Source organism: Colias eurytheme, chromosome 10 (assembly GCF_061535395.1).
Source record: "Colias eurytheme isolate Ceu_HAF_F1 chromosome 10, ilColEury1 Martin Lab GWU primary, whole genome shotgun sequence".
Taxonomy (NCBI): domain Eukaryota; kingdom Metazoa; phylum Arthropoda; class Insecta; order Lepidoptera; family Pieridae; genus Colias; species Colias eurytheme.
The window spans coordinates 3,695,753-3,708,372 of NC_142989.1; the positions used below are offsets into that span (position 1 = coordinate 3,695,753).

Below are 12,620 nucleotides of genomic sequence, written 5' to 3' on the forward strand. Positions count from 1 at the left end.
TCTTTTTATTTTTTTCTTCCAAAAAACTCAAAAGTGCAACTTGTGACCGGTACAGATAGATTGCTCATAATTAGGTCTATCATTGATAAAAATACTAGATTCCACCATGGAGGCGTTTACGGGGAATTGAATTTTATTAGGGTAGATACGATACTTGAACTTTTTATTTTTTTTCTTCCAAAAAAACTCAAAAGTGCAACTTGTGACCGGTACCGATAGATTGCTCATAATTAGGTCTATCATTGATAAAAAAACCAGATTCCACCATGGAGGCCTTTAGGAGGTATTGAATTTTATTAGGGTAGTTACGACACATGAACTTTTTAACTAACTACCCTAATAAAATTCAATTCCCCGTAAACGCCTCCATGGTGGAATCTGGTATTTTTTATCAATGATAGACCTAATTATGAGCAATCTATCTGTACCGGTCACAAGTTGCACTTTTGAGCTTTTTGGAAGAAAAAAAATAAAAAGTTCATGTATTGTAACTACCCTGATAAAATTCAATTCCCCGTAAACGCCTCCGTGGTGGAATCTGGTATTTTTAGCAATGATAGACCTAATTATGAGCAATCTATCTGTACCGGTCACAAGTTGCACTTTTGAGTTTTTTGGAAGAAAAAAATAAAAAGATCAAGTTCAGTAACTCAAACTACCATAATATAATATTTTGACAATCGATTCCTCCTAAAGGCTTCCATGGAGGAATGTGTTTATTTTACCAATTATAGACCTAATTAAGAGCAATCTATCAGTACCGGTCACAAGTTGCACTTTTGAGTTTTTTGGAAGAAAGAAATATTTTTTGATCGATTGATGTGGAAATTGTTTGAGCCAAAATCATGTTTTACTGCGTATAACTAAGAAACGGTAGGATATAGGAAAAAATGATTCAGGTACAACTTGTAGATAATTTTATGGCCTTTCAATTTTTCCTTGAAAGTTTTTCTCTAACATGTACCGTTTTTGAGATTTAAGCGAAAAATGAAAAAATGGACCCATTTCCCCCCTCCCCCCACTCCGGGGCTCCTCCTAGTGGCCCGGGGTTTTAGTATGTTTATTACCTAGGGACTCTTGACATGTTTCCGAAGAAACATCTTACGTTACTAACTCATGCACTCTAGACCCCCCTTGGAGGGACTCATTCAATGGACTATAACCAAATTAATCAAAATAAAGTTCTGGAGGAATGTGTGTCGTCGACTGCGTATGTTTATTTAAAAATAAGTATCTATACTCGCTATTTCGACAGACTTTTTTTACGGATTCGTGCTCTATACTGTTTCCCTAATATTGTTTTTTTTTATATATTACATACAGACAGTTTTTTTACTGTTTTATAATATGTATCGATTATCATTAATAATTATAAACAAATAATAATAAAAAGACATATTACATAATTTGTGATGATTTCAACTTCACTGTTTTATACAATTATTTTAGACAACATACCTACTAACTACCGAAAATACGCGTTGAACGAGCGAAGAATATTGTGTATAATTTAGCCTGCGATGAACTTTACGTACGTTGGATGAGCCGGGTGTATGAGGGTATTGTGAGGGCGCGCGGCATGGCGCGTAATGTGCGGGGCTTAATCGTAGAATTATCTGGCTTTATACGCACTCTTAAGAAATGATTGTATCCATTGATTTCTTATCTGTTTTAAAACGTATTAAAAAAACAACTTTTAACATCTTTAAATTATCTCTCTTATCGATCGTTTGCATATACATATATTTGTAATCCCGATGACTTTAGCAAGCAATAATTAAAACAATAATTAAAAGGTGCCAATAAAGTTTCCAATGTCAATCCATAAAAATACGAATAGGTCTTATCTCTAAAATCAATGAAATTTATCTTTATGTGAAATCAAAGTTTATTCATTAAAATATCATCATGTTATTTACAAAGTTTGTTGTTCTTTTCTGGGTCGCTTTTTAATCTTCTACAATCTACTTTAAAATATGTATTATAAGTGTACATTAGATACTATGTATATTTTTTAAAATATTTGAAGATCGTGGGTGCGTGGAATGTGGTATTAAGATATGGATTGTGTATAATCATATGTTAATTTGCCATAAATACAAAGTTTATACATTAGTTTCCGCCTTCACTAAAATAACACCTTGTTTAGATTGCTTAAAATAGATTATTTCATAATATTTTTTTTATATTCTTCACACGGCTATACAATAGACCTAATCAGTCTCTAATACAATAATTTACATTCAATCTTACTATGATGGCTAATTAATACCGTCGCGTCGCGTCGTTCGCAAAATTACATTTTTTAATTCAAACATATGTTCTAATGTAACAAACATTAGAACATGACGTACTTAGCTAAAGCGAAAAAAATATCGATAATTTAATCTACCAAAATATTTAGAAGAAAGAAATAAAGAACCATTTATTTTAAATCACACAACTACAAAATTAACATAATAAAATTTATATTTTTAATACACACACGTACCTACTATGATTTGGTCTCTGATGATTTAAAATACTCAATTTGTCCTATATATTTTTCTATTCCATTTCGATTGCAAGTCAAATGGGCGTATATTACGTTGACAAACAAAAAGTGAATGCGGTTTCATGAACTCGACACAATAACACAGATGCGGGTAAGGTGTCGGATTAAATATCGTGTTTACCGCAAATGATATTTTTATTGGACATTTGTTTACATTATTGCGAGCTGTGTGCGCTTGCGTTCTATTCATCGAACGTGGAATAAAAGTTTATCGGTAAACTATAGTTGAACTTTATATTATTACCTACAATTATTGACTTATTGTTAGTGTAGTCAAAAATTATTACGTATATTTTAAATTTTTCGTCTTGTTCTTATTTCAACAAATTTATAAATACTCGAAGGAGGAGACTAGAAAGAAAAAGAAATAGCATCCCGCCTCGCAATATTTTTTTTTTCAAACAATAATCTTTTGCAGGCGCGTTCTGAGTCCATGGCCTCCGTATACAGTGGAGCCGGGGAGGGAATGCGGGGTACTGTCACCGTAAGAGGAGAGGTCCAGTTCTCCCTCCTGTATAACTACAGGCTCGGAGCACTGGAGGTCGGAGTGAAGCGCTGCAGAGACCTGGCCCCCGTCGACGTCAAGAGGAACCGGTCCGATCCTTATGTCAAGGTGTGTTTTTGTAATGTATTCTAAATGTAAACAAACTGGTTTTTTGGAATGTTATATACGTTTTGTTTTTGGTGTTGAGGTATTTTTAGTCTTGTAAATTAATTAACCCGTTACGTGTCCGGTGCACAGCCGGCACCGATCCCGATAGTGTCTAGGGAGTTCACGAAATCTAGCTTTTTTTATGACTACCGAGTTTGAAAATTTTATTTACCCTATTGTTCTATAATTATATGCCATGTATGATATATTTTTGGAAAGAGGAAGAAACTAGTTATAGCATAAAAATGTAATCATGACGATATATTTTTTCTATAAAATTATAAAAAATTGATTTTCTTTTGTTTTAATTTTAATTGCTTACATACTAACACTTACATGATAATGCTGAGTCATCAAATGATCATATTCACGTTTTCATATCACTACACGATTGCCAAATACATTCACTTATATTTTCACACATTTAACACAACGTATTTCACTATGAATAATAACAAATCTCCATTATTCACAAACAAGAAAAAAAGCGCCATTTTGCGTCTTCCGCACTGAAAAGTTGAGACACTTTTTCACTGAGTATTCTTCAAATATCCCTAAAACCAATATCATAAACGTATTCTACGTAAAATTTCCAGTAATATACGTCTCAATTATCACTCATCTAATTATTCCTCTCGGCATAATTCACAATCCAAATATTCGTTGAACAAGACAAATGTCACAAACTATGGCCGATGACGCAACTCAATCAATGATTCACTTTTTTTTTTATTTTGTGGTTTTGGTCCCTATTGCCTGTCTCGGAGTCGTGTCGATTCGAATTATAAATGTTTAAGGCATAGAGAAATATTTTTTATACTGGAAACATTCACTTGTAAGTCTCTACTGATGACCTTCAATGTCACGGGCCGCGTTACGCACAGGCGTTTGTGCGCAGGACGCTACAGTACCATTTTGAGTTACGCACACCCGCTGTGCGTATGACACGTCACGGGTTAATTTATATCCGTCCGCTCGTAAAAGGTAAAAATCGAATAATTTTATTTCTGTTAAAAGACATTTTCGTTCAGCGGAAAGACCGAAAGAAGAACGGGTTTCTTCTATACAGAATCTGCTTTCTGAACTGTCCTATTAAATTCCATCTATACTAAGATTATAAAGACAAAGAGTTTGTTTGTTTGAATGCGCTAATCTCAAGAACTACTGTGAATGTTGTAGGTACTTATTATACGTTAATTTTTGATTATGTATATGTTTTATTTTATAGTATTTAGTTTATTTGTAATCATATTTATATTTTGATAATATTTTTGTTATTTTTGGATATCATTATTATTTATTTATTTTTGCGTATACTTTTTACCTACCTTCTAGTTTATTATATCATTATATCAGTTTGTTGCCTGGAAGAGATCACTCTTAAGTGCTGCCTTCTGTGCAGTTTTATTTTTCTTTTAGAATATTTTTTGATTGTACTTTGGCAGCACAATAAAGAGTTTTAAATAAATAAAATAAATAAATATAAATTATTATTAGTCTATCTATTATTCATGCAAGATCACTATTTATATAACAATACTAGCGGTCCGCCCCGGCTTCGCCCGTGGTACATGTTTACGTTTTCTCTACATAAGAACCATCCTCGTACTTCAAGGAATATAATAAAAAAAGAATTATTGAAATCGGTTCAGCCGTTCTCGAGTTATGCGCTTACCAACACATTTTGCGATTCATTTTTATATATAAGATTTGTGTCATCCAGGTGTACTTGTTGCCGGACAAGTCGAAAGCTGGCAAAAGGAAGACGAAGGTGAAGAAGAACACGCTGAACCCCGTGTTCGAGGAGACGCTGAGCTTCTCGCAGCCGCTGGGCACGCTGTCCGCGCGGACACTGTGGCTGAGCGTGTGGCACGCGGACATGTTCGGGCGGAACGACTTCCTGGGCGAGGTGGCGCTGCCGCTGGCTGACGTCGTGTTCGACGAGCCCGCGCCCAAGTGGTACAAGCTGCACGAGCGGGTCAGTGCTAATTGAGTTACTACTAGCTTCCGCCCACGACTTTGTACGTGCATCCCCGTTTTTCCCCGTTCCCACAAGAATTTCGAGAAATCCTTTCTTAGCGGATGCCTACGTCCTAACATCTACCTGCATGCCAAATTTCTGCCCGATACGTCCAGTGATTTGGGCTGTGCGTTGATAGATCACTATATCAGTCACCTTTGAGTTTTATATATATGTATATAGATGTACTACGTACTAGAGAGAGCATCGCTACTACGCTCTTTGTTACACGAGTTAGAGGCAAACGTCACAAACTCATCGCTTAATCTATGACTCACTAGCCGCCCCACGCGCGCACCGCACCGCCGCGCTTGTCGCAAAGATTTTATTCATGGTGTCCTCTCTATACGTAGTAATACCTCAATGTTACTAATGCCCTAATTTGTACTCTATGGGCCTTTCTCTAGTTACAGCATCATTTGACTCAGACATCAAATATTTATTTTCATTTTTTTAAGCCAAACTCGGGTAGGAGAACTTTTATTATTTTATCTGCTGGGCAAATTAGAGATCTAAGTGAAGATCGGTTGGTAGATAAAATTCGTTCAGGAGAACAAAAGTAAGAGTAGTAAGAGTATTTCAATGAGCAACTGTTTATTTTCTATTTTCTCTCCGTTTCTAAAATGTAATCGTTCCCATACCAGACAGTTCATCAAGAAACTAATAAAAGGCCGGCTCCTGTAAAATTCGTATCTTTTAAATGACTTGTCACCTCGTAAGCGAGTATATAACGCAACTACTCTCAGACGGAGCACTTAAACTAGCCACAAATAAAAGACCAGCTCTTATCAAATTATTCTAACTCTTTTTTTATAGTGGGGAAATCTTCCAAAGATACCCACTGCCCCCGGGGAAAGAGCCGTGGGCTATGTCGGATTCTTACCGACTAAAACCCCACTGTGTTCCGTCGAGCCGCTTTAATGATGGAGCCGCGGGTATTGGTTGGAATTCTTCCGTGACAAATTATTCTAACCCTACCTCTATTATAAAATGAGTCCATTGGTCCAGACGGAGCAGTTCGACGAGCAGCAAGGCACCCGCGGGGACCTGATCGTGGGGCTGAAGTTCGAGCCGGAGCGCGGCGCGCGGAAGGGCACTCTGCACGTGCTCGTCAAGGAGGCCAAGAACCTGGTCGCCACGCGCCCCAGTGGACTCGCTGATGTCTTCTGCAAGAGGTAAAGCGAAAGGATTTCTTTATTTTTACCATTGAGTTACAATGTACTACGTACTAGAGAGGCCTACACTTTTTCTAACACGAGTTAGAGTCAATTGTCTCAAACCATTTCTTTTTTACATTGATTGGTTTTAATTGATAAGTTTATTCGTATTTTTTAATAAGATAAACAATATTTATTTGTTACATTGATTGGTTTTAATTTATAAGTAATAATAGGTAGAATATTTGCAAATTGTATGACTCCTTGGCCGCCCCGCGCCGCCGCGCTTGTCGCACAGATTTTGTTCGTGGTGTCCTCTCTATAATAATACCTCAATGATTTTTACCGATTTATATTTTACATTTCCCGGCTTCTTATAATATTGGTAAATTGTAAGCGAATGTGCACCTAAATAAAATGTTACAAATTAGGACGCGTTGTCACTTAAAATCAGATGAAACAGCGGCCAAATGTTTACCTATGAATAAAAAATTAATCTAATAAGTCCCGGGGGGTTACCATGATGTTTTAAAGCAGTATTATTTTCTTTGTGGGAAAGTGATGGCGCTAGACTATATAGATCTATAATTTTTCCACGTTGAACTTACTTACTTACTGGTTTAAGCCATCGTAGTAACCCGATTATCATAAAACCAATAAATCATCTTTTCTGAACTAAGCCGATTAAAAATTTCTAGAGAAACCTAAAAATAATGCTATGTGCCTCAATTCAGCTTTGGTTTAGTTTGCCTCAGTTTTTCTTCTTTATTTAGCTTTTTTCTATCCTCGCAATCTTTGTCCAAACGGATCTATGTGTATTAACGGTAATTTTAAAGTCTATGCTACTAACTTAACTTTGCTCTGCTCTGTAGTAAAACCATAAAAATATTATTTATGTTTAATAGAAAATGGCTATTGAACATTCTTAAGAATTCCAGTTAAATGACCATGAAAAGAATACTAGGTTTATTTTCAAGAACAATCGTACCATATTTATGTGCTCTAGATTTATTTTATTTCAGAAATATCACGCTTCTTTTCTTTGCTTTCAGCCGCTTTAAAGACAGGATTATTCAGTGCGTACAAAACAACTTGTAAGACAATGATATTATCATTTCTGTACATTCTACAATCACACTGCTAATAATATTACTAAAGCATTCAGAATGGTGCGTAGTGACTAAGTACATACATAACAATGTAATTACACTTTGTTTGTATCATTTTGTTTTCATCAGTGTTGTGTTAAACTTTATTGGATAGTAAATAAACAAATGTATGTAGTTATCCTTTCGACTTCAAACAAAACCATTTATTCAATATCGAAGCTAGTAATATCAGATAAAAATACCTAATGAATAAAAACAAACAGACATTTATTTAATCCTAGTCATTATTATATAAATAATATTGGAACGATTGGTAGTATTTTTTCATTATGTGTGACATAAAAGATTTAGCATGTTGGTATAATGTGACATATTATTAAGTAAAAAAATATTTCGTTCACCGATTGAGAAAGTAGAGTAGAACTTAGTTTTACATAAAAGAGAAAAGAAATTGGTTATTTGATGTTTTTCAAAATCTGATCCCACCTAATAGTCTTCATTACTTCGTTTGCGTCAGTAATTTTGTGTTTGCGTAACGATAAATATCCCGCTTAACATCCTATCATGTTATGCCATAGCTACCTGTGCCCAGACCACAGGCGAGTTGCAAAATTTACATTCGAATTTGGGTAACATCACCTATATCATAGCTATCTCCTTTCAGTTCGCACGTTACACATGAACAATATACGTGTTTGAGTTTGAATTACATACCCAACAGAAACTTACTCTTAAAGAATAATATAGCGTTCGATTGATTATTTTTTTTTATTAATTTTCCTACAGCTATCTCCTCCCGGAGCGTGGTCGTCTCGCCAAACAGAAGACGGGTGTAGCACGACGCACTCTGAGCCCGCGATGGGAACACACCTTTACTTACCGTGGCGTTACTCTCGATGAGTTAGCTACAAGGGCATTAGAACTCAGTCTATGGGATAGAGATCGTTTGGCTTCGAACGACTTTATGGGCGCTGTGCGATTATCGCTTGGCACTGGTAAGTTATGATTAGTGTTTAAAGAATGACTGACCGGTTGGCTTAGTTTGTAGTGATCCTGTTTTCCAAGTCCCCACCCGGGGCAAATATTTGTGATGATGTAGTAATGTTTGCTCTGTGTCTGGGTGTTAATTATCTATATATAAGTATTTATTAAAATTATATATGTATGTTTATCAGCCATCTGGTTTCCATAACACAAGCGAAAGCTTAGTATGGGATCAGGTCGTGCCGTGTGTGAAAATTGTCCTGAAATATTTATTTATTAGTTTTATTTATTTAATGGAAAGTGACAGATATTAATAAGTTAATAACTTACTTTTGACACGCTTCCTGAGCTACATACTAAGTAAAAATACAATAGTCGATAAAATAAGATTTAATAAACATGAGTTTAACCTTCCCATTCACCTCTGTGGGTATTTATGACATCATTTTAATTGTGTCCTTGTGGAATTCATTAAAAACAGTTTCTTGATTTTTATAACAATATGTTAATTTTTATTAACATTTACAGGTACTTATATGGGAGCAAGCGTAAACTGGATGGACAGCGCGGGCAAAGAAGTATCCTTGTGGCAAACTATGATGCAGCGACCGAACTTCTGGGTGGAAGGCTCCTTACCCCTCAGGCCACAACTTAACAACAATTAAGAAATTCTTATAACGTCTCAGTGAAAAATAACGCTTCGTCTTGATACCTATAAATAACTTATTTACTAGATGACAATACGCCAGTGTATTTTGCACTTTAGATTTGACAGTTGGAGATTTCAAATTGGCCGTTAGTTCCCGCCAAATGATAATGTTGTAATGGCGATGGCGGTAAAAATGTGAAGCAGAAAAATTCTGACTGAAATGATAAATAATATATTTTCTTTATTTATATACATCTTGTAAAGCCCACGTTTTCTACAACGAATTAATTACACTTTGTAAAAGCTATATATTTATATTTAAGGACTGTTAGTGTGTGCGTTCGTAGGACCAATTTTATATTATATCGATAAATAAATACTCTTTATAAATGTTGTGTGTTTTAAATACATTATGCGATGTAGTAAAACGTGCCAATCTAATAACCTAGGCCAAATTTTCAAACTGAATTGTATATTTTTATATTTTCTCCTACATTCCCGCATTGTGATGCATAAGTTATAACATAAGCTTTGTTTAGGGTAAACTGCCTATAATAATAAGAAAATATTATTTACGCATTTAATTTAGGACTTTAATGTACAAATTTAAGTTAACATGAGTCTTAAGAATCCGCTCATGACTATTGTGATTTAATTAATATTATTACATTCGTAGTTAATAAGTTCTAAATCCCTCACCTGTGTGTGTGTGTGTGAATGTGTGAAAAAGCGTGATAGGATTGTTAAATATGTCGTCCATAAATGTATAATTACTAATAAGAATATTTTTTTAATAAATCTACTTAAAATTAAGTGTCCTTATTTCCATATTTTTTACAAAAATAATGTAAATTAATATTTGAATAAATATTTTTACTATCAATATTGGAGTTTCATTTCCTGTGTTATATCCTGATTAGAATGAATATTAAGAAAGGATTCGACGTTTGAACATGCGATGATTAAAAATAATTATTGTTACTGTTTATTTAAACCATGATATACCGAAAATGATAGCGAATAAATAGCTCACAACGTATCGTCGCTACTGGACACAGTAAAAGAGCCATAACGTAAAATTCGTGTTATGACCAACTAATGTAAAATATGCTCACGAGTCACGACGCGGACGTAGTGACAGTCTAGAAAGACCACAGCGCATTATAGAAAATGTGCAAATAAATTTATTGCCACAACTTTTATTATTTGATTAAATCCAAATTCATACAGCCCACCATTACCTAGAATGAAACCACTTTATGGTAGTTAGATAGGTCAAAAAAACGATAGTGTCTATCATATACTTTTTTAGTTTTGCTCAAATCACGAGATTAGCGAATTTGGGACTTCTTCTATTATAAAATATTTGGGAACATACGATGATACGAATAATGGATAAAATTTGCAAGGCTGAGTTTTGCCGTTTAGTACAAATTTATTTTCACATAGACGTCGCTCAAAGAGTATTTTATTAAATAATAGACTATCCAAAACTGAGTCATATTCAAAATCCCATAGCATCAAAATTTAATCAACTTTAATTTGTAAAAAATTAAAAAACACCTCGGGCCTTACAGCGTACCCGCGGCTCGCCCTGATTGTACACACCTTTACTTGCTCTGTGGTACACAATACACACCACAGAGCCACCCACACCAGTGTGTTTTCCCCTCTGAGGTTTTCCCTAATTCCCTTCCCCACAGGTTATCAGGAAAGCTTGATTGCATAGGTAACAAGCTTGAATGCAATCAAGCAATACGCAACTGCGTATTTGAACGCTTACGTAGAAAAAATATTGTACATTGTATACATTGAGCTATTATTGTATAATTATTTCATTTTTGTAATCACAATCTACATTTGTACTGTGATTGGTATTTTTTAATGAACTAGCAACGTTTCAGTTAAAATTTATCTTAAAATAAAATTATTAGTAAAATATAAGTTCAAAACTCGCAAATAGATTTATTAAAAGATCTAGCGAGTGCTATATCCTCGTAACGCCCAGATACCTATTAAAAGGCATGCAGCTCGATAGTGGTACCGGCCCAAGCTGTTATCCAACTTTATGACATAAACGCCCACGGTACCTTTTTAAATGTATCTGACAGTATCTGATTTGAAAACGCCGTAACATTTTAAATTACGCGCCAAATCTAATTACTGTTTTTTATCCGGCTACTGGAAAGTATGTTTTTGTCTATGGTTAAGAAATAGTGCCAATAGAAAAATAAAATATATGTAATTTCCGGCGAAAAGTCTGGCCATCTTGACTGACTAGAGGACGTGGTAAGTTCAATCCATGATTATTGATGCAATCTTAGGTTTTTAACTGAGAGTATCTTACTCTGCTTGTTGACAAATAAGTAAATATTATAATTACATTTAGATTTACGCGAAAATAAAGAATATGCGTGTAAAATAACCTCGTAAAATCTGGATACCTTTTAGAAGGTATAAGAGTATTAACATATTATTGGATTTTAAAAGGTATAAGGGAATAAACCACTAATCAATTTGATTTGCCTTTGAAACTTATGATTTAGACCGTTTTCTCCTTCATAATATAAAGTAAATTATTTAGTCTGTTACAGAATATTTTAGTACCTATCCTTTTCAGGTAACCCAATGAGAGATGAGCAAATCGAAGAAGCTTTAGAAGTATTAAATCAGTCAGATATAGAAGAGTATGAACTATTTGGAGATGAGGATTACAACATATAAACCAAAACCAAGAAAGCTCTTCCAGTTCTGAAGAATCTGAAAATAATATTTTTTTATTAAAAACCAACTCTTATTTGCGAAATTATTTAAAATTTCTATAGAAATATATCAATTTACCTACTATCATTCTGATTTTAAAAGGTATATGGGTTGCTATTATATAGTGTTTTTGGGTCCAATTTAGAAACTTGCTAATTTTTGCTTCTGTCATCTGTTGGAAGTGGATTTCTTCTGATAGAAATCCTAAAACACGTGATAAACTAGCCTTTTAAAATAATAAGTACAGAAAATAATGATCATATTGTTCAAAAATTGATATTTTTTTCTCAGATTGTTAGTGTGAGATATCTTTTTGGTCATTAAAATTTTGGAAGACATGTATTAATCCAAATATTTATGTTCATTGTTTTTTGTAATATAAAATAAACCCTATATTGTCTACCGCTAATCAATAATTTAAAAAATACGAATTTTGCGAAATCGGGTTTTGTAATACATTAAAGCCCATATGCCTAAATAAAGAATAACGAATTTGGGGTTATTTAGTGTCTCAAAACCTTCCACTGACATATATTTACATGCAGAAAAAATCCCACGCTCATACGGAAATAATAAGGCACTTTTTTTAGATTTCATCACCTCCGGGTCCGCACCATGTGAACCTTTTAAAAGGTACTTGGGCTGCAAGCCAATGTTTGGTAAAAATAGCCTGGGCGTTACGAGGTTATTAAAATCTTTTCAGTCTGTCTTTTTGTCTCTGTGCGGACTGCG

At 34.3% G+C, this 12,620-nt stretch overlaps 1 protein-coding gene and 1 long non-coding RNA gene across 4 annotated transcripts in view; both read left to right on the forward strand.

The window, feature by feature from the left end:
• Nucleotides 1-10,008, forward strand: part of btsz (bitesize) — a 70,447-nt gene extending 60,439 nt beyond the window's left edge. For both annotated transcript variants that reach the window (XM_090106337.1, XM_090106338.1), the window contains exons 6-10: nucleotides 2,973-3,167; nucleotides 4,930-5,184; nucleotides 6,235-6,401; nucleotides 8,279-8,487; nucleotides 9,005-10,008. In XM_090106337.1, the coding sequence (XP_089962463.1) occupies nucleotides 2,973-3,167; nucleotides 4,930-5,184; nucleotides 6,235-6,401; nucleotides 8,279-8,487; nucleotides 9,005-9,141 (963 nt within the window). In that variant the 3' untranslated portion in view covers nucleotides 9,142-10,008. The remainder of the gene's footprint in view (nucleotides 1-2,972; nucleotides 3,168-4,929; nucleotides 5,185-6,234; nucleotides 6,402-8,278; nucleotides 8,488-9,004) is intronic.
• A 1,110-nt stretch (nucleotides 10,009-11,118) lies between these two features.
• LOC149905095 (uncharacterized) lies at nucleotides 11,119-12,587 on the forward strand. Of its 2 annotated transcripts, XR_016457159.1 has the most exons (3): nucleotides 11,276-11,414; nucleotides 11,746-11,990; nucleotides 12,479-12,587. It is a non-coding gene; the product is annotated as an uncharacterized LOC149905095 (long non-coding RNA). The 2 variants fall into 2 exon arrangements; XR_016457158.1 differs by lacking the exon at nucleotides 12,479-12,587 and having other exon boundaries at nucleotides 11,119-11,414; nucleotides 11,746-11,972.
• Nucleotides 12,588-12,620: the final 33 nt, after the last annotated feature.